This window comes from Meriones unguiculatus, chromosome X (assembly GCF_030254825.1).
Source record: "Meriones unguiculatus strain TT.TT164.6M chromosome X, Bangor_MerUng_6.1, whole genome shotgun sequence".
In the NCBI taxonomy this organism is placed as follows: domain Eukaryota; kingdom Metazoa; phylum Chordata; class Mammalia; order Rodentia; family Muridae; genus Meriones; species Meriones unguiculatus.
In genome coordinates, this window is record NC_083369.1 from 91236374 (window position 1) to 91263783 (window position 27410).

General features: G+C 36.7%; 1 protein-coding gene across 1 annotated transcript in view; it reads right to left on the reverse strand.

Moving 5' to 3' along the window:
• Positions 1-22639, reverse strand: part of Cfap47 (cilia and flagella associated protein 47) — a 446261-nt gene extending 423622 nt beyond the window's left edge. Inside the window, exons 1-8 of the mRNA XM_060374666.1 lie at positions 22445-22639; positions 21233-21384; positions 19743-19858; positions 17760-17898; positions 14028-14256; positions 13613-13773; positions 11459-11586; positions 6338-6573 (exon numbers count right to left, since the gene is read on the reverse strand). Of these exons, the coding sequence (XP_060230649.1) occupies positions 6338-6573; positions 11459-11586; positions 13613-13773; positions 14028-14256; positions 17760-17898; positions 19743-19858; positions 21233-21384; positions 22445-22639 (1356 nt within the window). The remainder of the gene's footprint in view (positions 1-6337; positions 6574-11458; positions 11587-13612; positions 13774-14027; positions 14257-17759; positions 17899-19742; positions 19859-21232; positions 21385-22444) is intronic.
• Between the last annotated feature and the right edge of the window lie 4771 nt (positions 22640-27410).

The following is a 27410-nucleotide window of genomic DNA, read 5'->3' on the forward strand; positions in this document are numbered from 1 at the left end:
CAATCCCACTGAAATCAGGGACAAGGCAAGGCTACCCTTTCTCTCCCTATCTCTTCAACATAGTACTTGAATTCCTAGCTAGAGCCATTAAACAACTAAAGGAGATCAAGGGGATACAAATTGGAAAGGAAGAAGGTAAGGTATCAAGACTTGAAGTTAATATGATAATATACATGAGTGATGGCAAAATTTCCACCAGGGAACCCCTACAGCTGATTAACACCTTCAGCAAACTGGAAGGAAACAAAATTAACTCAAAAAATCAGTAGCCTTCCTGTATACAAAAAGACAAAATGGCTGAGAAAGAAATTAGGAAAACAAAACCATCCAAGATAGCTAAAATAACAAAAAGTACCTTTGCTTGTGTCTAACCAAGCAATTGAAAGACCTGTTTAAAAAAAAAAAAAAAAACAAAACTTCAAGTCTCTGAAGAAAGAAACTAAAGAAGGTATCAGAAGCTGGGAAGATCTCTCATGCTCATGGATCAGTAGGATTAACATAGTGAAAATGGCTACCCTAACAAAAGCAATCTACAGATTCACTGCACTACCCATCAAAATACTAACACAGTTTTTTATAACACTTGAAAAAATATTTCTCAATTTCATACGGAAAAAAAGAAAAACAGAATTGCTAAAACAATCCTGTAAAATAACATCTTCTGGAGGTATGCCAATCCCTGATCTCAAGCTACAGAGCAACAATAATAAAAACAGCATGGAACTGGCATAGAAACTGACTAATGAATCAATGAAATTGAATCAAAGACCTAGAAATAAAACCACACAACTTTGGATACTAGATTTTTTTGACAAATAAGACAAAACCATAAAATAAAAAAAAGATAGCATCTTCAAAAAGAACGGTGCTGGTCTAACTGGAAGCCTAAGTGTATAAAAATTTTAGATAAATCCATATTTAAAGCCCTGTACAAAATCACGTCCAAGTTAATCAAAGACTTCAATATAAAACCAGACACACTAAAATTGTTAGAAGAAAAAATTAGGGAGAGCCTTGACCTCATTGGCACAGGAGACAACTTCCTGAACAGAACACCAAAAGCACAGGCTCTAAGATCAACAATCAATGAATAAGACCCCAGGAAACTTAAATTATTCTGTAAATCAAAGGACACAGTTTTCAGAAGAAAACAACTGCCTACAGTCTGGAAAAAGGTCTTCACCAACCCTATATATGACACATGCCTAATATCCAGAATTTACAAAGAACACATGAAGTTAAGCACCAACAAAGCAAGTAATCCAATTAAATAAATGAGGAAGAGATCTAAATAAAGAATTCTCAACAGAGGAATATAGATTGGCAGAGAAACACTTAAAGAAAATTCTCAACGTACTCAGTCATCAGGGAAGTGCAAATCAAAATAACCCTGAGATTATGCCTTACACCAACCAGAACGATCAAGATCAAAACCTCAAGTGACAACACATGCTGGAGAGTATTTGGAGAAAGGGTAATCCTCTTCCATTGCTGGTGGGAATGTAAACTTTTATAATAACTTTGTAAATCAGTCCAGTCTGGTGCTTTGTCAGAAAATTGTGAACAATGCTACCTCAGGATCCAGCTATACCACTCCTAGGCATATATCCAAAATATGCTCAAGTATACAACAAGGAAATTAGCTCAAACATGTTCAAAGCAGCTTTTTTCGTAATAGCCAGAATCTGGAAACAACCCAGATGTCCCTCAACAGAGAAACTGATTCAGAAATTGTGGTGCATTTACACCATGGAATACTACTCAGCAATTAAAAACAATGAAATCAGAAACTTGCAAGCAAATGATAGGATCTAGAAAAGATCAGCCTGAGTGAGGTATCCCAGAAGTAGAAAGACACATATGGTATATACTCACTTATAAGTGGATTTTAGACCTATAATATAGGATAAATATACTAAAATCTGTACACTTAAGAATCTAAGCAAGGAGGAGGACCCTGCATAAGATGATCAATCCTCACTCAGAAAGACATACCAGATGGACATTGGAAGATGGAGAAAACAGGGAACAGGACAGGAACCTACCATAGAGGCCTCTGAAATACTCTACCCAGCAAGGTATCAAAGCAAATGCTGAGACTCTTAGCTAAACTTTGGTCAGACTGCTGGGAATAAAAAAAGGGGGGAAGATGAAAGACTTGGAGGGGACAGGAGCTCCACAAGGAGAACAACACAACCAAAACATCTGGGCACAGGGGTCTTTTCTGAGACTGATACTGCAAACAAGGACCGTTCATGAATATAACCTAGAACCCTGCTCAGATGTAGCACATGGCAGCTAAGTATCTAAGTAGGATCCCTAGTAATGGAAACAGGGACTGTCTCTGACAAGAACTCAGTGGTTAGCTCTTTGATCACCTCCCCCTGAGGGAGCAGCAGCCTTACCAGACCAGAGGCGAAGACAATGCAGCCAGTCCTGATGAGTCCTGATATACTAGGGTGAGATGCAAGGGGAGGAGGTTTTCCCCTAACACTGGATTGGGGAAGAGACACAGGAGAAGAAGAGGGAGAGATGATGGAATTGGGAGGAGACAAGAGAGGGGGCCACAGCCAGGATACAAAGTGAATAAAGTGTAATAAATAAATTTTTAAAAAGAAAAAGAAGATCCACCAAATAGGAAAGCTATTTCTAATTTATTTATCTGACTGAAATTTGTATCTAGAACATATGAAGAATTTGCATTTCAACAAGAAAGAAAAACATTCTAGCACTCATGCCTGGTACTTCTTTTTTTATTAATCTTTATTTTTTATATTAATCGCAGGTTATTTACTTTGTATCTCAGCTGTAGCCTCCTCCCTCATTCCCTCCCAATCCCACTCTCCCTCCCTCATCTCCACCCTGTCCCTTTCCAAGACCACTGCTAGGGGAGGTCCTCCTCCCCTTCCATCTGACCCTAGCTTATCAGGTATCTTCAGGACTCGCTGCCATGTCCTCTGTGGCCTAGCAAGGCTGTTCCTCCCTCGCGGCGGGGGTGGGGAAGGTAAAGGAGCTAGTCATTGAGTTCATTTAAGAAATAGTTCCTGTTCCCCTTACTAGGGAAACTCACTTGGATATTGAGCTACCATGAGCTACATCCGAGCAAGGGTTCTAGGTTATATCCATACATGGTCCTTGGTTGGAGAAACAGTCTGGTACTTCTTCTTGAAGTATATTAACAGTTAATGCAGAGATGAAATGCTCAAGGTACTGAGAGTAAGCGACTGTGAATGTCATCCACAGATGAGACATCTATATGGACACCTTGAACTCTGTGCAAGGCTTAGAAAACATCACAGAGGAGGGTGCAGAAAGAATGTCAGAGCCAGAGATTCTGGAAGAGTACTGTGGAGTGCTGTCCTCTGGACCTGACATAGTATTGCAAACATGAATTCAGCACAATACCTGAACAAAACTAAACCTATTTAAAAAATCCCAGAATGATATAGAGATATGCTCCCCTACCTGAGGAGCTATTGTCAAGTGATAGCTTGCTTCTGAGAGAGGGAAAGTCACTTTTCTTTTGGGGACTGACCACTAGCTGTTTGCTTGTGCCCTAGTAGACAGTCACACTCCCCTGCACAAGTGGAAAGCACAAACTGGACTCAAAGGGAGATACAGTCACATAGACAGAAATAGATAAATAAGAATTTGACTATACAAAGGGGAAAGAAGGCAGAGCATGTTAGAGGGAAGCAGAGATAGAAAATAATCAAGATGCATTTTACACATTTATAAAATTTATAAATAATAAAAGCTTAAAAATATACATGAAATAAATACAAGAATGGGAAAGGGATAGTATAATAATTTCCTATTTTGCTATTTCAAATAATTTTTAAAAAATCATGGGTTATCCTCCAATTTCTTATTTTATACTTGTGTAGGTCTCCCTTAAATTCTGAAGAACTGAAATCTGTATCATTTGATCCATGCTTGTATTCTGAAAGATCTTAGAGAACCTGAGTTTCATTTTATTCTTTTTATGATAGATGCTGGAAACCATCATACTCGTTGACTTACAGCCCTCATTTCCATTTATGAAGCCACTGAAAGACAATTTTCATATCACTTTAACACTGATGTTTCTTCTTACTCTACTAAGCATTCTTGTGATTGTATTGGGACCACTCAGACAACAATGACTAATTTACCCATTTTTAAATTAATTTTATATTAATTATAGTTTATTCACGTTGTACCCCAGCGGTAGCCCCCTCCTTCATTCTCTTCTATTCTCACACTCACTCCCTCATATCCTCCCATTCCTCCCTCCAAGTCCACTGATATGGGAGGTCCTCCTCCCCTTCCCCTTCCCTCTGACCTTAGCTTATCAGGTCTCAGTGTCCAAGTGGGTTCCCTAGTAAGAAGAACTGGGAGTATCTCTGACATGAACTCAGTGGCTGGCTCTTTGACCACCTCCTCCTGAAGGGGGGTAGCCTTGCTAGGCCACAGAGGAAGACAATGCAACGAGGCCTAATGAGACCTGACAATTTATGCATTTTAAGAGCAAATGGTTTTCAATCTTAGTTGTAACTGACATTTTAATTCTCCTATTCAAAGAACATAACACATAAATTTGAGAGATTCAAATAGTAATATTTCTAGTAAGCCATCACTCACCTTGCTGTGGATATAAGTAAATATTTCCTTTAAAAATATGAATGAAAAATAAAACAGTAAAAGATAGCTTTCATCATCAGTTAATGGGAAAATCATAATTAAAACTATATTAGCATGTCATTTTTTACCCACTAAAATGATTATAATGAAAAAGAACATTATCAAGTATAGAAAGGCATATAAACAAATTAGACTTCTAATTCACTGATAGAAGAAATATGAAATCATGCAATCATTTTGACAAACACTATGGGAATAGCTCCAAATGTTAAACACAATATTCTCAAGATTTAACAATACCTCTACGTGGTGTATTTTGAGAATGTTAAATGTTTATCTCCAAAAAAAAATCACCCATGAATGTTTATAACATCATAATAGATTAAATGGGAAAACTTCAAGTATCAAGCCAGAATTGTTCAACAGACCATAGAATTCTAAGCCCTAATTTAGATCACACATGGTGTCCTAAAATGTAATTTGTAGGAAGAACACAAAATCCGGCAACAATAAAAAGCTTCTGAATATGCAATGAACCAAAACTAAATGAAAGTTAAATGTGTAACTAAGCCTAGGTTTTTCTTACAATCCTAGTCTGTGCTGCAACACAAATCTTTACCACAACCTTGTTTCAGAGAATATAAAAAGCATACTTAGTAGTGTATATGCATCATGTGACATAACAACAGTGCACAATGCATGAAACATATGGACTCAGATTTGAAACCACTCTATGGTTTTATGCACATTCTTTGTACTACAGACACAAATTTTTCTTTTTTCCTATATTATTATTATTATTTACAATTTGTTTATTTTTTTTATCCCTCCCTCATCTCCTCCTGGTCCCACCCTCCCTCCTTCCTCCCCTATGTCCTTCACCCCCAATCCACTGACAGGGGAAATCCTCCTCTTCTACTGTCTGACCCAAGCCTATCAAGCCAAAGTTTTCTATTGTTATAGAAATATACTGGTTTAATTGTAGAAAATGAAGAATTTTGATATTAAAATATTATATTTGTATACATAATATATACTTAGGGTCACATAAAACTTGCTCAGGCAAAGAAAAGAGATGAGTAGAGAATCCTGAAGAAATCTGTTTTAGAATGCCTAGAAAAAAGATGTCAGAGTGGCCAGTCATAATTAAAATAACACTAGAAACATAGGAATTGGCCTGGTGCCAATAGGACTTTCATACTGTCCATATTTTTGTTTGTTTGTTTTTCCTCAACATAATAAGTTGCAAACTAGGTAACTAGTACCCATTTCAAATTTTGAATTGATCTGCAAGGTATTACTCATGTGATTATTCCACAAAATCCTTCCTGAATGGAAATAATATATTTGTTCTGTGAGTTTTGATGGTACTAGATGGTACTACAATACAGAGCCTATTCAGCACTCTATTTCTTAAGTGATGCATGTTTTTATGTATGTTTTATAATTCCTTAATACAATAAAACTGTTTAAGAAGCAATAACTGTATTTCACACTGCATTTAAGAATCACATGCTTTCACTGGCACATTGAAGATACCTAACAAAGAATTATTGATTCTCTATGAAGACCTTTACAATTCTAGACAATACAGGATATAGTTCATAAAGACTAGTAGATCAAATATGGGTCTTAATTCTTTGTATAATATTTTAGCAAAAAAAAAATATAGCCAAAGTGCTATAAATGGAAGTCAAAGCATAAACTTGTTTACCTGAAAACATCCTTCTTCAATTTTGCCCTTTTCAGGATACATTTTAAAGTGTGGAGTTCTTTGAAAACGGTATAGCACAGGGAGTGATATGGAATGATTTTTTATAACGCACAGAATATCTGAATGTTCACCCATGTAACAAGGTGCAAAAGTCAGTACTTTTCCAGGATCAAACTGTACTAAGACAGGAAGTCCAGAGCCTGTCAGTGCTAACTCCACTTTTTGAAGTTGATTACCTAGAAAAACAATAGTAACTATTGAACACAGTGAGGAGTGTTTGGAGAATCAAAAATCTATTTGCTTAGCTCATATGGTATCACTTTTAATAAAAACATGATGATAAATGAGAAAATCATTTAAACTTCAACAAAACCACTGACTACCTTCTCTGTGCTACACATAAGGCAAAGTAGAGACAGAGAGAATACAAAGCCTTTGGGTTATTGTTTTAGGTAGAGATATTCAAACAGTTCACTTTTATATAACATAACATTTGGGCAAACAATCAAAGGAAATGAATACCCAGGAGAAGTGTATTCCAAGAAGAAAGAACAAAGTCAAGCACTCTAAAGTAGAAATGTGCTTCTCATGTTCAAAAAGCCATAAGGAGCAGAGCACAGTGGTACACACCTGTAATCCCAGCACTAGGGAAGGTGGAGGCAGGCTGATCTCTGTGACTCTGAGGCCAGCCTGGTCTACAAAGTGAGTCCAGAACAGCCAAGGCTACACAAAGAAACCCTGTCTCAACAAAACAAAACAAAAAGCCATAAGTAACCAGATTAGTTTTTTTTTTTCAGGGGAATTGTCAAAGAATGATAAGAAATAGCCAAGGTTATAGACACACTCTTAAGGGTAGAGTAAATAATATTCACCCATTTATTGGGTGGAAGGCAGGGAAATCAACAAATGCTAAATTATAACACTAAGGTTTGTTTGTTTGTTTGTTTTCCTGTGATTTATTTATTTTTGTTGTGTGTTTCAGTGCACGTGAAAGGATAGAATTGCTATTTCTGGGGATTCATAAAGATTGAAGGAGACAGCAATTTATCGAAAATGTATATATATTTTTGAAATTTGTAGCTCTAATTATTAACTTGAAACTGCCTTGGGTCATTCAAGTAATTGACTAGATTAGAATGGCCTGTGGATATTTCTGTGCTATTTCTCTTGATTATTTATTGATACAGGAGAGTCCAGTTCACTATAGACAGCAATATCTCTAGGCAGTGTTTTAGGCCTGGATATGAACAGAGGAAGACAATGCAACCAGTCTTGATGAGATCTGATAGAGTAGGATCAGATAGAAGGGAAGGAGGACCCCCCTATCAGTGGACTGGGAGAGGGGCATTGGTGGAGAAGGGGGAGGAAGGAGGAGATTGGGAGGGGAAGATAGAGAGAGCTACAGGTGGGATACAAAGGGAATAAATTGTAATTAATAAAATACACACACACACACACACACACACACACACACACACACATATATATATATATATATATATATATATATATATATATATATATATATATGCTAAGTTAGAGTGAGCCACTGTATAGTAGACAACCTAGTGGGCATATCTAACAGGTCGCTCAATAGGCTGCTGAGAAATGTTATAAACTAAATAGACCTAACAGATATTTACAGAAAATTTCACTGAAACACACAAAAAAATATGCCCTGTTCTCTACAACTCATGGAAATTTTTACATAATTTACCACATACTTGTACAAAAAGAAAGTCTCAACAAATATAACATTGAAATAGTTCCCTATCAGATCACCAAAAATTAAACCTAGATATCAACAACAACAGAAACAACAGAATTATCACAAGCTCATGAATTCTGAACAGCTTTCTACTGAATGAAAAACATGTCAAGACAGGAAAATAGAAGGAAATTTAAGCCTTTGTAGAATTCAATGAAAATGAATACACAACATATGCAAACTCAAGGGACACAATGAAAGCAGCGCTAAGAAGAAAATTCATAGCACTAAGTGCCTACATAAAAAAAAAAGAGAGAGAGAGAGGTCTCATATTAATAACATAACAGGATACCTGAAGTCTATAGAACAAAAATAAATAAGGATACCCAACATGACTAGATGTCAATAATCAAAATCAGGGCTGGAATCAATAAAATAGAAACAAAGAAAACTATACAAAGAATCACTAAAACAAAGAGTTTTTTTTTCTTTTAATGAACAGGATAGACAAGCCTTTATCCAAACTAACTGAAAGACAGATAAAGAATATTCAAATTAACAATAGCAGAAATGAAAGGGGGTATAGTAATAGGCACCTAGGAAATCCAGAGAATCAAAAAACATACTTTAAAAGCCTGTAACTCCATCTAATTGGAAAATCTAAAAGAAATGAATAATTTTCACCTTCGGTAACACTTACCAAAGTTAAATCAAAACCAAATAAAAATTTTACATAAAGCTATAACTCCTAAGGAAATAGAAGCAGCCATGAAAGTCATCCAGCGACAAAGAACTAGATGGTTTTAGTGCTGCCTTCTACCAGACTTTAAAAAAAAGAGAGTTGAGGCCAATATTCCTCAAATACTCCCATAAAATGAAAAACAAAAAGAACATTGCCAAATTCATTTTATGAGGAAGGACATGGTTACCCTGAGTGCAAGGAGAGACAGCTAAAATTGGGGGTGATTTTAAGGGGTGGTGTGGAAACTTAGTGCAGTAGAAACTTCCTGGGATGTTTGAAAGTGATCCTAACGAGAACTCCTAGAAAAGATTCATATGGAATCTCAAGTTGTCATCTCTTTCAGCAGGCAAGTCTTCCAGTCACAAGAATGGATTGCACTTAATTGAGTTTCAAGGAGTCACATGGAAATCCCCAAATACCCCGGCCTGTTTCTTAGATAGGAGACTGCACTCTGCACAGTGACAGCAGAGCCCCATTGCCTAAGACAACATCAACAGGGCTCATTGAACTAGTACTCATTGAACTAGTAATGGAGCCTTCAAACCTATGTTCTAGACTCCTTGTTGCAGGAAGGTATTTTGCAGGTTACAGAAAGAAAAATGTGGATACTAACCCAACCACTAAACATTTGACCTAAAACCTTTGATCTGTCCTGCCTAAAAATATACTGGGCAATGGTGCTACAGAATTAGACAAACTTTGTCTGATTTATCTTAAGGCCAGTTCCATTTCATCTGTCTCTCCTTGCAGTCAGAGTAGCCATGTCATCATAAGATGAATCGGGCAATGTTCCTTCTGTTTTTCATATTATGGGATTATTTGAGGCGTATTGGCATCAACTACTTTTTAAAAAGCCATTCAGACACTGCTCAGATAAACAAAAACTAGAGACTAGATAACCAAGAATCCTAGGGTAAAACCAAATATTACTGGTCAAAAACAAACTAAAAAAAAAAAAAAAAAAACAATAAAATGACTACTAATGGTATTGTGCTGTCCTCACAGATCAATGCCTTATCCAACCATCATCAGAGAAGCTTTCGTCCTGCAGCAGATGGGAACAGATGCAAAGATGCATAGCCAGACATTATGTGAAAAGACAGTCTAAATGAGAGATCTAAATCAAACACTTCCCCTCAGAGCTCAGGAATACCACAGAAGAGTAGACATGGAGAATGTAAGTGCTGGAGGAGATGGAGGGAACCATGAGAACAAGACCCTCTGAATCAGCTAAGCAAGACATACATGACCTCATAGAGACTGAAGCAGCAAACATGGGGCCTTAACAGGACCACACCAGCTACTCTACATACAAATTACAGATATTAGCCTAGTAATTTTATGGGAATTCTAAGTGTGAAAACTGATGGTCCACTGACTCTTGTGCTTGCTCTTGAGATTCTTTCTCTCCTGTTGGGCTCCAGTATTCAACTTTGATGTGAAAGATTTTGCTTTACCTTACTATATCTTACTTGGTCATGTTTGATTGTTAGCTCTTAGAAGCCTGTTATTTTCTAATCAGAGACTCCTATTTAGAAAAAGGAAGCAGATCCAGAGGGAAGAAATGTGGGGAAAAACTGCGAGGAGTAGAGGGAAGAGAAATTATAAATAAGATATATTGTATGAGAAAAGAATCTATGTTCAGTAAAAGGGAAAATGAAAAAAAAAAGCTGCAGTAACAGAAGACTTTGAATAAATGTTCTCTGAGCAGGAAACAATTCCATATGAAAAGCCATAACATAAGTAATAACAGCAATACATTTCTGCCATACGAGCAAGATTGTGTGTGTGTATGTTTGTGTGTTAAATAGTAAAACAGTTTAATCTTGCTCAGTAGCACTCATACTGGCCTGCAAGTATTCCAGACTCTTGGCTTTCCTAAAATTACAGGACAGGTTTACTTCTCCTAGGTATTCCTTCATCTTTTATTTGACTTATTTAAAAAAAAAAATGACCCAAGCACCATCACAGTTTTGCTTACCTCCAATCAACACAAAACTACCTGCAATTGCAAAAGAATATATATGTGGCCTGAGACAGGTTTTCTCTGTGTAGCCCTGGCTGTCCTAGAAGTCAGTCTGTAGACCAGGCTGGCCTCAAACTCTCAGAGGTCGACTTGCCTCTGTCTCCAAAGTGCTGGGATTAAAAGCATTCAACCTCACTAAGCTTCTCAGTCTTGTTCTTTAACTGTTACTACATGTAACATTCTAAAGGTCAAATATAGAATGACTCAGCTGTTTTGTGTCCAGTCTGTAGAACAAACCTTTTATATATAAGAACAAAAACATTTGTTTTTAATTTCTCAAATCCTTTAATCATGTTTATGTAGTCATGTAAATTCTAAGTTGGAAAATTATGAAAATTATTCTGAGGTTCTAATATGACACAGATGGCATATTAAGGCCATGAACTTGCTTGAATTTTTATTCAATATAAAAATTATGCACTTTATATTTTTTCTGTGATGTTCATTAGTTTTATTGCTTGAGAATGTCACACATGCATATAATGAGCTTTTTCAAATTTACTTCCCATTTACTGTCCATTTCCTCCCTATTCCCTAACATTTCCTTCCCAACTTCATGTTTTTTGTTTGTTTGTTTTGTTTTGTTTTGCTTTTAAAGAATTTTAACTGCTACACATTTAAGGATCTTGCTAATTTTATACTTACTTTTCATGGTGTCAGAGTTCTCATCTCTTAAAAATCCATCTTTACTTCCCACAGAATCAAATCTCACAAAGAGAGCATAGTCTTGCCTATGTGAAGGCCCAATATCCCTTTGAACATCAACTACAAGCCTGTAAATATCACAACTCATTATTTTTACAGCAGAGGTGACATATTTTGTCACTTGGCAATAAAATTTTGACATAATCCTTATAACTACGCAAGCAGAAGGAAAGGAATAATAACACAACTGTTACCCATTTCCCAAATTTACTAACAAAAGAGGCTCCCAGAACATAAACTTCAAGGAAAGAAATGAATTAATACAAATACTTCTAAGACAAAACTAACTTAAATTATACCAATTTGCCAAATCCTACATCACACTTCAGAATGTTCATAATGTTTTTTTCTTCCAGATAGAATTCATTGTTAGTTAAGGACCATATAATAACCCATATTGCCCTTGGTAGTAACCTCTGTTACATATTTATTTCCAGCGGTGAAGTAAATTGATAATTTCATGGTAGTATACAAGTAGAGAACATGATTTGATATAGGTCTGATCTTCTTACAGAAATGGAATCAAAAGAAATAATCAGGAACAAAGGTATAGATAGGTTATACCATAGGCTTGGTCATTGACCATATCTAACTTACTTAAATGTTAACTTTACTGCCTGTGGAAGCTCAAATACACAAGAAGTTGATGTGTAATATTAAATTGGAATACATGTGGTGTGTTCAATTTCAACAAAGATTTCAAATATATTCACACTTAAATTTCCATGCTAGACTCCTAAATAAATTTAAAACGTTGTCATGCAAAACAACATTTGAATTTCTTCCAAAGTACATATGGGTAGAAAACTCAGAAGAGATCACTCAATACTTAAGAGGACCCAGACTTGGTTCCCAGCGCTCACACCACGTAACTCACAACAACGTATATTCTAAGATAAGATACACAGACATATACATAAAATAACATAATAGTCTTGTGAATGTTGAACATAATCTTATAGGTTTTTCCAAAGAAACTTCTTGTACAAAAGTTTGTGATTATAAGAGTAGGGCAATTATTGATTAGCTTTCTACTTTAGTTGTTTCTATTAATAAAATAAAACAACCAAAAAGATAAATGATTATTTTAGCTCACTATTCCAGTTCAAATTCCATCAAAGCACAGAAGTCAAGGCAAAAAAACAATGTAAAGCATTAGTCACACACATCATAGCTACTGCACAGGAGAGAAAAATAAATGCATGATTGTTTATTACTCATTAAATTTGTCTGTACTCTTACATAGCATAAGGTTCAAAAACAGAGAAGAGTGCCACCTACTCTCAGAATGGGTCTTTGCAAATCAATTAAAGCAATCTATCATATATATAGCTATAGGCTAACTTGATATAGGTAAACAATCATTCATTGGGATTTCCCTGTGATTCTAGATTCTACCAAGTTGATAATACTAACCATCACATCCCCTTCAATTAAAACACACTTCAGCATTCAAAATGATGATATCACCGACAATGTTGTGATGGTAGTACACTGAAAGAAAATAACTCTCTAAAAGAGGTAATTTCTTACAGTTCAGTTGGCTATTTACACATAAATATACTAAGATATTATTGCATTTGTTACCATATATTTAACATTTTCCAAACTACTTTCAGCCTAAATAACAAAAGCAAGGACCATGAACTGTGATAATATAAACATATGATTAACTGATGTGGGTCATCTGAAGCAGTTGCTGTTTATTTAACACTGACGGGATTAAGACAGAAAGGATCTTGTTCAGGTAAGAGCATCACTTGCTATCTGGCAGCACCATAAAATAATACATGAACTTGATGATTCTTGCAGTAACAGCAAGTTCTGTGCTGTACAAATCAACTTAAGCAATCTAAAACAACCTAAAACTTTATTGCCATCACCAATTTCCAATAGGTCTAGGACATTGTTTTTAATTTAATATAAACTATCGGATAGTTACAAATATTGGAAATCTTAACCAAGTTAGAAATATTTAGAAAGGCAAGAAAAATTGGATTTTTGCCTTCAAATATTTTTGGCTATGACATGGAATAAGTCTGGTTAGTGTATAGTTACTATAATTTTGATTACATTAAATTCACTTTTGCTTACTTTGGGCTGAAGCAAAATGTAATAACAGTCTTTTGATAAGGAAGTAAAGTTCCTTCATTGGGAACACAGAAGATAAAATCAGTCACATCGACTTTCTTTATTTTGTTTAAGTAAGGGAGATTATTTAAAGCAACATCTGTCCTTTGACGAATATTTGTTCCCTGTAACAAAAGATAAGACACAAAAACATATTAGGGAAAAAGTAAACAACATATTTTAAAAGGTTAAAATAATTATTGAAATTTCAGAACCTAGAAAATGAAGACTATTAGTCTCTAAAGTAGCATATACCTAAATTTGACTATGGTACATGATCCAGTTGAAAACTTGAGACTATAAATAGTCACTGATTTGCAAGAAGCACTCATCTAGTTTATTTCTGACATAATGTGCCACTTTCGCACAGTTCACTTACCAGCTCTTCTCCAACACAATCATTTTGCATTATTGCCACCCAGTTAATGGTTTCAGGGCTATTGTTAAACAGAAGTGCATGCTCAATTTTTGATGTTCCAAAGAACACAGCACCAAACTGTATACATTCCAATTTCTTGTCACTTTCTATGTTAAACACTTCAATTATCTGTTCAACCACATGAACTTTAATGTTCAAGAATGTATCAGGAAGACCTTGCAAAGTCACTCTATAAAAAAATAAAATATGTATATGAGTAAATATTTTCATTATAAATTTATACATTCATTTTCTTCTAATTACTTGGATAAAGATGATTAAAATGACATCATAACTAACTCAGCAGACTAAGAAGTATTCCTTTTATATGCTGCCAGAGGTTATCAGGTCCCTTAATGTGCCTATATCCATAAAGAGAAATATATGTATAACGTAACTTTGTCTCTGCTCAAAACAACAATGCTGGAAAACAAACTAATGATGTGAATGCAGAAAGAGTCAATGGAACATTCATATCATTATTTATTTCATAAATACAGGAGTTACATGATTGATACAAGATTAGCTCAAGAATTCCAAGACACCATTTTAATCCATTCCAACCCAAGCTCAGCCTAAACTCATCTATATCCAAATACCACAGTTCCCTAAATTATATATATATATAATAGTTCTCTAAATTATATATAATTATTATGTATATTATAATTATAATATCTATAAAATAGTTCCCTAAATTACACATACACATGTGTGTGTGTGTGTGTGTGTGTGTGTGTGTATCAGGAAAAAATTGCTTAAAAAACATTCCAAGAAAATTTGGTACTCAAACTAACTGCAGTTCTTATGTAGCACTCCCCTGACATGTTTATTCCTTTTTGGCACAAATGCAATCTTATGAACTTAACCCCAAATAATCACAAATAACTGGCTACTCCTAAACAATGACCATTAATGATGCTCTGCTATGTTTATAGACAAGGGCCTAGCATAAACATCCTCTGAGAAAGGCCTCACCCAGCAGCTGATCAAATCAGATCAAGCCAAGCATTAGGAAGAATCTTGTGGAAGAGTGAGGAGGGAGGATAGTACCCAGAGAAGACAAGAATGCCACAAGAAGACCAACAGAGTCAACTAACCTAGGCCCATGGGGAGGGAGGTTACAGAGATGGAAGCACCAACCAAAGAGCATGCATGGACTAGACCAAAACCCTCTACACCTATGTAACCAATAGGCAGCCTGATTTTCAGTTGGGTTCTCTAGTAAGTGGAACTAATGCTATCTGCGACATGGACTCAGTTGCTTGCATTTCGATTACTTCCCCTTAACAGGGCTGCTTTGCCTGGCCTCAGGGAATGAAGATGAACTCAGTCCTGATGTGATTTGATGTGCTAGGTGGAATGGTTGCAGGAGCTTGCCTTTTCTGAGGCAAAGGGGGGGATGGGAGAAGAAGGTGGGAGAATGGGACCAAGAGGAAAGGAGGGAGGGGACTACAATCCGGAAGTAAAATTAATATATTTATTATTAAATAAATTTAAAAATAAATATAGTAATAAATAAACACTTATTTAAATTGTTATATAATTGTGGGCAGTGTCCATACCATATCGCAACAAATCTATCTTTCCACAGATCCTTGGACATTAAATACTTCCCCAGGTTTTCATTCTAACTTACTCATGCATGATCTAACTTTCATTCTAAGGCATAGATCCTCTTTAAACTATTTGTTTCTCTCTTATCATTTCACATTCTGATCTTCTTTCTGGAGGAATCCTCAGTACTCTTGTTTTAGTTTCCCCATATAACCCGGATATCCCTGTATGCAACTCACGTGGAGACAGCAGCTTCCCAGGCCTTAGGGCAAGCATATCTAATAACCATACACTGCACAATGATTCTGAAGATGAACTTAGTCCCACCATGTCACATTTGAACTTTCTTTTGCAGAACTTTTCTTCCTCTTACCTCTTTTGTTCAGCAATGCATAGAATGAGTCAAATAGGCTTATATAACATATCTCAAATCTCCACACTTTTCTGTTTTTGCAATTTGAGCCTTGAATCTGCCCTTTCCTATTTCCTTTTTTGTTTGTTTTGTAATATCTAGTCACATTTTCAAGTCTTCTTTGTACTACCTGATCTGTTTCATGCACTACTGTTACTGTGACTTTCTAAAATGGAATCTGATCCTTAGATAAATTTTCTGCCTTCAGATTTGATCCTAACCTCATACCAGGTTCATAACTTGTTTCTCAAATTCACAACTATGGCCTTCAGTAAGAAATTTACCTTACATGGAATGTAGTAGCACACAAGAATATAAAGAAAAAAAAAAAAGACCTACAAAACCTCAAAGAAGTTTTTATTTTATTTTATTTTTGTTTGTTTGATTGTTTTACATTTTAAAATTTGTTTTACTAATTACAGTTTACTCACTTTGTATACCAGCTGTAAACCCCTCCCAAGTCCTCTCCTAATTCCACCCTCCCTTCCTCTTCAACTCCCATACCCCTTCCCCAGGCCACTGATAGGGGAGGTCCTTCTCCCATTCCAACTGACTCTAGTCTATCAGTTCTCATCAGCACTGGCTGCATTGTCTTCCTTTGTGGCCTGGTAAGGCTACACCCCCCTCAGAGGGAGGTGATCAAAGAACAGGCCACTGAGGTCATGTCAGAGACATTCCCTGTTCTCATTACTAGGGAACCCACTTGGACACTTATCTGCCATAGGCTACCTCTGTGCAGGGGTTCTAGGTTATCTCCATAGATGCTCCTTGGTTGGAGTATCAGCCTCAGAAAAGATCCCTGGGCCTAGAATTTTTTCTCTCCTTGTGGAGCTACTGTCCACTCCAGATCTTTCTATCTCTCCCTTCTTTCAAAAGATTCCCTGCACTCTGCCAAAGTTTGGCTATGAGTCTCAGCTTCTGCTTTGGTTCCCTGCAGGGTAGAGTCTTTCAGAGGCCCTCTGTGGTAGGCTCCTGTCCTGTTCCCTGTTTTCTCCCTCTTCTGATGTCCATCCTGTTTGCCTTTCTGAATGATGACTGAGCATCTTAAATGAGGTACACTGATATTTTCTATTTTATTACTGTACATACTAGTATTGACTTAGTGTATTAACTGCACATTTCATCTATGAATGAGCTGAGGCAAATCACATTTAAAAAAAAAAAAAAAGATGCCGGATCCTGTGTGTTTTAGTCTCACTCTGCATCACTTCTTTGTATTTCTTCAACTCTATATGATCTCTGGTCCTTCAGTAGAGAATGCAGTTATTTCTAAAGTTCCAAATATGCTCACTTATCTACCTGAAATTATTTATGCAATCCAATCTATCATAAATATTCACACACACACACACACACACACACACACACACACGTGCATACACAACAATCATATCATTGCTATTTGCTACCTAGATCCTCTTTAATGATGAGTGTGTGATTCAACTACCAATTTGTTGGTGGAATCCTTGGACAATTCCTTTACAACTACAAAACTTAGGAGCTGCTGTTATGTGTATCCATATGCTACTCTCAAGTACTTTCCGTTGCTGAGTATTACCTATACTTGTATGTCTTGACGTATACAAATAACTAATTGAACAAGTAGTAAATGAAAGAAAAAGAAGTTGGCAAACAAGCAATCAATCTGAAAGAAGACTACAGGAAAATATTGAGTTCCATAGAAGCACTTTTTTTTTTTCTAAAAGAACATACTATAAATTTACCTTGCCACTTCATTTACAATGTGGGCCTGGTCTGCACAGAAATCTACTTTGATGACCTTTGATGACTGAGGCTTCACAATACCACTATTTGGAGAAATGACAATAGGTAACTGACCGCAGTATTCTGCTTTAAACATGCCTAAGGGGAGTAAGAGACACAGTTTCTTACTCTTACATCTTACTTGGAAATAAGCAACTACACACTTACAATAGACACACATTACATAGATGGTCCACTGTGGAACAAAAATAATAGCTTTTATCTTAATTACAGATACTTATAAATCCCAACAAATCTGAACCCAGAGACAGAATTCAACCCTCACTAGTACCTTAAAATATTATATATTCATTTTGGAAAAATACTTATATTAAAAAACAGTTTAATTTTTCATTTGTTTCATTGAAAAATGCATTAAACATGCCATTAAAATTAAATCTGCACTTTATACAGGTATAATTTGGGGAGATTTTAGACTAAAATGGATGTTATTCATTATTTAATCCCTAAAGGATTATAAATGAATAAGTTAAGAAGGAACATGTAAATCAAAATAAAATGAAAAAAAATTCTATCATATATCACTACTTTAAAATATTACTACTCTTCAGAATCAAAGAACCCACATGTCTTAAGAGACTCCATTCTTCACATTGGAATCAAACTAAAAATGAACCTAGAACCTAATATTCTATTAACTCCCAAGCAATGAATATTCACCTGCCAAAGAACCAAATCATTGAACGCTAAATGAACTAGGTTCAATCGGAAATCAGCTATAAGTTTTCTTCTTTTATATCTTTTGAAGAAATATATAATAGGATAGATTATTTTTTATGTTAATAATTCCCAGTATTCAAGGAGCCCAAAATAAAAATTTCTAAAAATAATCCAGTTTGAAGAAAAATGTTCTTTCAGTGACAATAGATTACTAAAAGCCTTCTAGGGATCATGATGTGAATGACAAGTTGAATATGATAACAAGTATCATACCATAATTGTTGGAGGCTGGTCTAATGTTAATTACTGGCCCTAAAGAATTAGTTACTACCCACTGGATATACCCATCTTGTTTGTATAAACCTGCCTAAAACATTATACCTGATTGGTTCATTAAATGGCCTATACCTGGGCAGGGCAGAATGGGGTAGGCTTGGCTAAGGTTCCCTGGCTTTTGAGGACAGAAGATCCAGGAGAATCACAAGACAGGAGGACAGGAAGAGAGGAAAAAAGAGGATGCCATGAAAGGTTAGCCTGAAGAAGAAACCAAGTGGGGCAGGAAGAAAGCACTCTAATAATAGCATGAAAAGGCCCAAATGAAGAATAAAAGAAAGTATTTATAAGGTAGTGGGTGGAAGATAGGATATGGATACGGAGGATAGCATTGGCTGGGGGCTGGGAGAAGGATGCCAAGGAGGATATTTAGACAGAATAGGTAGGAATATCTTCCCAGCCTAAGGTAAATAAGGCAATTATAAATTCTAACATGGTAATCTTAGGGCTAATAATAATAAACATTATGGAACACAACAAGAATATTTTTATTTACAACACAAAATTTTAGGTATATCTCTAAATAATTATCATATATTTACTATTCTCTTCTCTTGAATAAGGAATTTGATATTCAGTTTTCTTAAAGACACTTGGCCCATATAATAGAGCTAGTTGAGTTCTAGCTCAAACTCTGGATCAGCCTAAGGACAATGTTATTTCTACAACATCCTGCCTCCCATCTCAAAGAAAATCTCTTGTTATATAACAAACAGGCTGTGTTAATATGGATTATAAAAGGCAGGTTTTCCTGAATGATTGGATATCTATCCTTTGTAGTCACAACACTAAAAGACCTTTTGTTTTCAAGTATTTCAAATGATAGACATCTTTTCTTGATAACTCAGAAAATTGATTATACAACACACACATTTACTATAACAGCAACTCTTCTAAATGTGTGACCTTATATGACACAAAATATTTACCTGGAGCCTTGCCATGGTTAATAATACTAATCTCTTTGCAATGCACTTTACTATTGGCAACTATTGTGCCAAAATCTACTACTGGCACAATTTCCAGTTGACATGTTGGAATCAGACTAAGAGAGAAGAAAAGAAGCACAAAATTATGTTTACAGTTACTAACATCTTTGTAGTTAGGTCCATGGTAAATACACATACACACACTCAAACACACACACACACACACAAACACACACACACACAGACATATATATATATATATATATATATATATATATATATATGTTCATTTGCTTCCTAAAATTCAATTTCAGTTTATGTATTGATAACACTGTTGTCAACAAGGGACATTAAGAAATAATGTATGTAAAATATAATACAACCTGTTTTTAACATACTTGAAATTGAGAATCTTCACATAAGTCCATTAAATGTTTTGAAACTCATTAAAAAGAAGGAACTGACTTTAATACTTTGAATGACATAAAATATTCTAAAGAAAGTACTGATGTGCCAGGCACAGTGGTATACAGCTGTAATCCCAGCACTCAGCAGAGGCAGAGGCAGAAGCAGGAGCATCTCTGGGAGTTTGAGGCCAGCCTGGTCTACAAAGTGAGTCCAGGATACCCAAAGATACACAGAAAAAACTCTGTCTCACAAAACCAAAAGGAAGGAAGGAAGGAAGGAAGGAAGGAAGGAAGGAAGGAAGGAAGGAAGGAAGGAAGGAAGGAAGGAAGGGAAGGAAAGGAAGGAAAGGAAGGAAAGGAAAGGAAGGAAAGGAAAGGAAGGAAAGGAAGAAAGAAATAATAAAAATTTAAAAAAGCACTGATACAAAATTTGGGAAATATTATAATCACTTTCTGTTGCTGTGATAAAACAAACACTGACCAAAACCAGCTTAGGGAAGAAAGAATTTATTTGATTTACAAATCCAGATCACATTCTATCATTGAAGGCATCCAAGGTAGCAAGAGCAAAGGCAGGAAGGACACAATAACACTTCTTACTGATTTGTTCCCTATGGCTATTTTGCCTTGCTTTCTTAAACACTCAAGTACCATCAGGCCAAGGGAGGCACTGCCCACAATGGACTGGGCTATCCCACACCAACAATTGAACAAGAAAAGCCCCCACAGACTTGAATACAGGATAATAAAGATATAAAAAACTTTAACTGAGGGCCTGTCTTCACAGGGGACTCTAGCTTATATCAAGATGACCAAAACTAACAAGCACAGGATATGAAACAAGGTCTCTGTACAAAGAAGACATTCAACTTGCTACACAGGTCTTTAATTTAATGTGTTCACTGCAGCATATATATAGTGTGTATTTTTTGACATCTTTTAAAATCTTTTGCCACACAGGAACAAATCTCATGACATTTTATATTTAAAATATAAGCTCTACTTTACAGAATGCTCTTAAGTTATTAGCATAGCTCAATAATAACAAAATTCTTAGAAGACGGAAATGTAAAGATTACATACCCAATTAGAGGAATCTCTAGTACTTTATTTCCTACAAAAATAAACATGTGGTCAAATGTGTCTTCATCTTTATTAGGATGATATTCTACTATTGCTGTCATCTGAAGGCCAGAAGCAAGTTCCTTATCCAGCTTGGTCAACAACAGTTTGAACTATAGTGGAAAAAAGATAAAATCAACACTATTATAGTTCCTTATAAGGAATTATTAGGAGCAACTGAACTTAGGGAGTGTACATTATTATCAAGCACAGGTCTTATTCAGAGCTAAGAGAAAAATATAAACTTCTAAAAACTTTAAAATGACAAATAATAATTGTCCATATTTTTGGACAGTGATGATTAGGCCTGTACTAAAACATCCGTTTTAGTTCTTAGTCCTATAAGAGTAGAGATGTGTCTGTTCCACCCACAGTAAATAGCCAACAAATACCTAAAGCATGACACAAAGTTTTCCACTAATTAGTGATTCCTGAAGGAATCAAGTTAACAACACCTTAAAAAAATTGTTCTCCTGGGGTTTTAAACAACTTCGGAATCATGAAGATATGGTATATAGAATTGGAATTCTAAGAAGTAGGTACTAACTATCATTGTATGCACAATGCTTCATAATTCTGTAGTTTTCTGACAATTGAAAATAAAAACAAGAATGATGCCTTTTCAAACACTAACATAGCTGCTATCACCTTTTCCCCAGCTAGTTTTTCCCTCATAACCTGGACTTCAAGCATAAGGGTCTTTCTCCTCTCCCTCCCTATCTCTCTCCTTTCTATCACTTCCTCTTCTCCCATATCCTCCTCCTGTCCTATTCCTTCCTCCCTCCTTTTCTCTCCCTTCCTACCCTTCACACTTTCTCCCTTTCCCTCATTTCCTTGCTCTTCCTTCCTTTTCCCTCCCTTTCTCCTGTCCTCTCTTCTTTCTCCTTCTCCTTCCTTCTCTCTGGTCCTACCTCTATCTCTCCTTTTCAGTCCCTCTCACTTTGAGCCTCCCTCCCTCCTGTCTCTGTCCAACCCCTTTTCTAGCTCCCTGTCTCTTCTCCTCCCCTCATGCATACCTTCCTCTTATCTCCCTCTCCCCCTTCCTGGTGACCACACCTCAGAAAATACAATCGTTCCGCCAATTCATCAGGCGCCCAGATTTTGGTCTTTGGGACAAAGAAATGCTCAAGTGTGGAGGCTACCCAGAAGCTTTCAGTACCCTTAATGTGTCACCTGCGGTTTTGCTGGCTCTTGAAACCTGAACTTCTGGTTCCAGCGGCCCAAATTGTGTACAGTAAGAGGGAGGCGGTACACTTTCCCAGATACTGTATCATGGAACTTCAACTTCGAAGGGGTTACCCTCAGTTGAACTTCCTTCCTGGGGCTATGTACATCACAAGGGAGTAGCGAGCACTGCCCTGTGTCCATTGCGGCGCTCTATATTGCCCGCAACCAAACACGGACTTGACTACCTCCAGATGGGCTATAGACAACAGATGTAGCTAGGAGACAATCACTAGGTAACAATTACAGGGATCCCACTTGTGCGCGTGCCAACCCTTCTCATTCGCCCAGGCCTTTCTCACCCGGAAGTCTCCTGCGCTTGCCCCTGCCCACGCGCCCACATGGGGATTTTCTGCTAGCCCTCCACCTACAAGGGATACCCTGCTAACCTCACTGGAGACCAGGAATGCAGGTCCTCCCCACTGTCCTCACCCCTGCCACTAAAGCTCCTTCAGGCACAAATACCTTATCTTCAAGGGCACTGCCTAAACCCTTGAGGTGGTAACTGTACAAGAACAAAGATCTGGATGGCAAGTGTTTACAAAATAATTTGAAAAAGCTTTATGCAAGCCTCAAATCCAGAAACAGCTCAAGTTGACATAGCCTGGCATATGGTGTAATGGACACTTTCCGGCACCTTCATTTAGGGCAAACTTAGCAAAAATGATGTGTCCACAGGATCTATTAAGACAGCCAGATTCAACTGAAATGAGGGATTTTAGTAAGGGAGGCAGTGTCAGTGGCCTTTAGGCAAGCATTTCTGTGTTTTCTATAATATCAAATTATTGGATTAATATAAAAATGAATGAACAGAGATGAGTAAATTACCTAGACTGTCCATGTTGTGCAATATGTCCTTTGTGACTTTAATGAAAATATATTTTCTTTTTTAAGCAATGCTAGGGAACAAATGTACTCAGTATGCAAGCATTCTATGACTGAACTGCATCTTCAAGCACTGTATCATTAAATTTTAAAGTAATGAAATACACATGTATGATATAAAAGCAATCCTCTGGTTTATTATTGAATATGGATTATAGTTCAGCATATCTGGAACAATTCCCAAAAGTCTACACTTGCTAGTTCCCAGATGATTTCTATGCTGCTAGTCAATGGACTGATTATTATACAGTGATTATAGAGGCTTTAGAAATGGTATTTGAAGTTATTGCTTAAGGTACACCAATGAAACATCTGTATTATAATATAAAGATTTTTCACACAAGCACAGATTTACATTGTTTTGTCTTCTTGTTCTTTTCACTTGCTCTTTGCCTCTGAAATCTCAGTCTGCCAACTAAAAAAGTTATCTTTAACACCTGCACACTTTTTAAAAACCCTGTTTCCTGACAGTTTTGCAAGAATCTTACAGCACCAAGATCATAAATAGTTCATTTTCCACAAATATGAAGAGATGTAACCCTAAATAAAAATCAACTTTTAAATTTATTGAAATTGTGTGGACAATTTAAACTAGGTTGGAAGGGAGTTGGGCATTCTGTGCAAATTTCTAGGAAATGATAAAATATCTGAATCAGCTTCTGAAAATTAAAATTTTGTTTTCTTTTTTCTTTTTTTTTTTTAGTTTACAAGTTTCAGACGTGAATCACCTTTGCTTTATTTGTTTTGTTTTTGTTTGTTTCCTTGCTTGTTTTTGTAAGAGCACAGAACAAAGTCTGTCTGTATCCTGGTGCCCAAGCTAAGGTAATTTTGTACGCCTAAAAGGCTCAGACTTTGTGTGAATGCAAGTAATAGTTCCTGTACAATGCCTTAAATTTTAAAACAATTGGAAACAGCAAAGAGCTGTCAAAATTTCCAACCACACATAAAGAAAAGACTGGCTAAAGTCTGAACTTTGTGGAACCTCCTTTTTAATTCTTTTCAAGTAAGGAAGGGTGGAACTCAGAAAGGTACGCAGTAAGATGTAACACCAGGCAGAAACCAATTCATAGAGCATGTAGTCCTGCAAATGATTTCTATAGATACTCTAAAGTGTGGGATGCACACACACAAACACACACAAATATGCACACACATATATATGCCCTCAGGGAGACTGAGTTGGTATAATGCTTTATGAGTTTGTGTTGAAAAGTACTTTTGACAAATTTAGACAATTAGGATTTCTTGGAATAAGAAGAGGGAATTAAAATAAATTACTTTTAATCACATAAAAACAAAAATAAATAGAAAGATGTTCATTGAATATAATTTGCTAAGTAATTCTCCTATAAAAACAGAATGTTGACCTAAGTAAAAACATAGCATAACTACATTGTTAAGTACTAGCTGAGAATACTGGATTTGGTGGTGATATGGTTGGTGAGAAAGCACCTGATTAGTATCATTTCAAGTGAAAGAAAATATGAAAACATCAGATTTTGATGAGGTTATAAGGCAACATGAATGTCTTTTACATTTCTTCCTTGTCTCTAGGACTGGTGATTGAAAATAGGTCTTGATTAGTGCCAGATAACTGTTACATTTATTTCTAAGAACTGTTTTTCTCTTAGTTTCACTCCTAACCAGGCATCATATAAATAATTGAGTCTCTTTATATTTGTTTATAATTTGCTACACAATACAAGCACTGACCTGTTATTACTCCTTCCTCCCAGTTTACATCCCAGGATATTTACATTTTGTAGCTTTCCTGTTCCAGTTCCTCTCTCTTCATCTTTCCTGGACATCTCCTGTGGTTTATCCACGCCTTTACCCCTGCCCTGCTACCTGCTGAATACCCTACTTCCTCTCCTATAACTCCTCCTCCCCTGGCTGGCAGGAAGTCTAGCACTATTCTCTGCCTTCCTGATTGGCTGTAAACTGCTTTATTGACATATCAGGGAATCATTGGGGAACAGAGTTTAAACAACATTGAGACAGGAGATTTCCTTTTATTTTCTTTTTTTTATTATTATTAGTTACATTTTATTAACTCTGTATCCTAGCTGTATCCCATTCCTTCATTCCCTCCCAATCCCACCCTCCTGCCCTGATCTGCTCCCTACTCCTTTCCAAGTCCACTGATAGGGGAGGTCCTCCTCCCCTTTCATCTGACCCTGTTTTATCAGGTATCTTCAGGAATGGTTGCAAAGTCCTCCTCTGTGGCCTAGCAGGGCTCTTCCTCCCTTGAGGCATGAGGAGGTCAAAGAGCCTGCCATTGAATTTCTGTCAGAAATAGTCTCTATTCCCCTTACTAGGAAAACCCACGTGTTTACTGAGCTAGCAAGGACACATCTGAGCAGAGGTTCTAGGTTATATCCATACATAGACCTTGGTTGGATTATCAGTCTCAGAAAAGACCCCTGTGCCCAGATATATTTGGTCCTTGTGGAGCTCCTATCTTCTCCACGTCATACTAACTCCCCCTTCTTTCATATGATTCCCTGTACTCTGCTGAAGGTTTGGTTATTAGTCTTAGTATCTGCTTTGATACACTACTAGGTAGAGTCTTTCAGAGGCCCTCTGCGGTAGGCTCCTGTCCTGTTACTTGTTTTCTCCTATGTCCAATGCCCATCTCATTTGTTGTTCTAAGTGAGGATTGATCATCTTACCCCGGGTCTTCTTTCTTGTTTATCTTTTTTAGGTGTATAGATTTTATTGTTTATCATATCTTATAGGTCCATATAAGTGAGTATATACCATGGGTGTCTTTCTCCTTCTGGGATACTGTCCCTACCCGCGGGACTTCAACAGGGTTCCTAGGAGGAGATTAGAAGGAATGGGGGAGGGGAGGAACAAGAGCCGCAGAAATGAAGGCCAAGTCTGTTCTTCTGATCAAAGCCTCATTTATTAGAAATTTTTACCCAACTTATATAGGGAGAAGGCAGGAAAGGGGGAAGGTTAATTTACTGCTGCAGGAGATAGAAAGAGTGCTTTCATGGGTTAAATATTGTACCTGCAAGATACCATAAGGATGTTTTCTTAAGATATCTTATGGATGCTCTAACAAACGGATGTCCTCACAATCTATCACCCATGAGTTAGGGTCTTAGATAACTCTTTCACTAAATAGCTTTAGGTCTCCACTAAATGACCTTTGCTCACTACTTGGCTTTGGCTTCAGTAACTACCTTTGTCTCCACTAGATAGCTTTGGCTCAATAATTGACTTTGGCATCAGTAGATAGCTTTGACTCCTGGCATCTCCTCCCTTCTTAAACAATTTAAGAGGCTAACAAGTAGGTTTTGAACATGAAGTCTTTTGCAGACGGTGGGCATTAACCAGAGGGGGGAAGTAGTGACCTGACCCTCCCAAGGCTTTTGCAGCCTTTTTGGGTGCCTTTTTGGGGAGGAGAGGAAGACCCCATTAAAACCCGAGGGTATCCCCAGCAGGTTGTGGTTAAGGGTAATCAGACACCAACCTCTATGCAATCAGGTTTGCTTCTCAGGGGACTCAGAAGCGGGCAATTGGGCCTCCCCTTGCAATGTCATCTTGTACCCCATTACAGGTACCCAGGAAAGCATTTATCTGAGTTTCATGCTGTTCTCATGACAGCCAAACATAAGCAGTCAAGACCCATGTGATGGACTATCAGCAGTCTTCCTCCAGCTCAGCTAAGCCTCTGTCAGCCAAATCAAGTCTGTGATAATGAACTTGTATGGGTTTAGATGCCAGGGAGTCAATTTGCTGTTTTACAAAGCCAGTAAGTCTTTTCATGGCCTATGGGCTGAAAGATACTAGGAGAAGGAAACCCACCAAGGGTCCAAAGATTGAAGGAAGGAGGGTGGTGAGCCAGGGAGAGGTTAAAAACCAAGTATGAAACCAACTTTTCTCTTGTTCTCTCTGTCTCTTTTTCTCTTCTAAGCCTTCCCTAACCTTAGCCATGGGGGTCCCTTACAATCCCAAGTATAATCTGTGTAAAAGCAGCACTCTTCCTTAAGGGCAGCACAGAGTCCCCCTTGATTGAGGA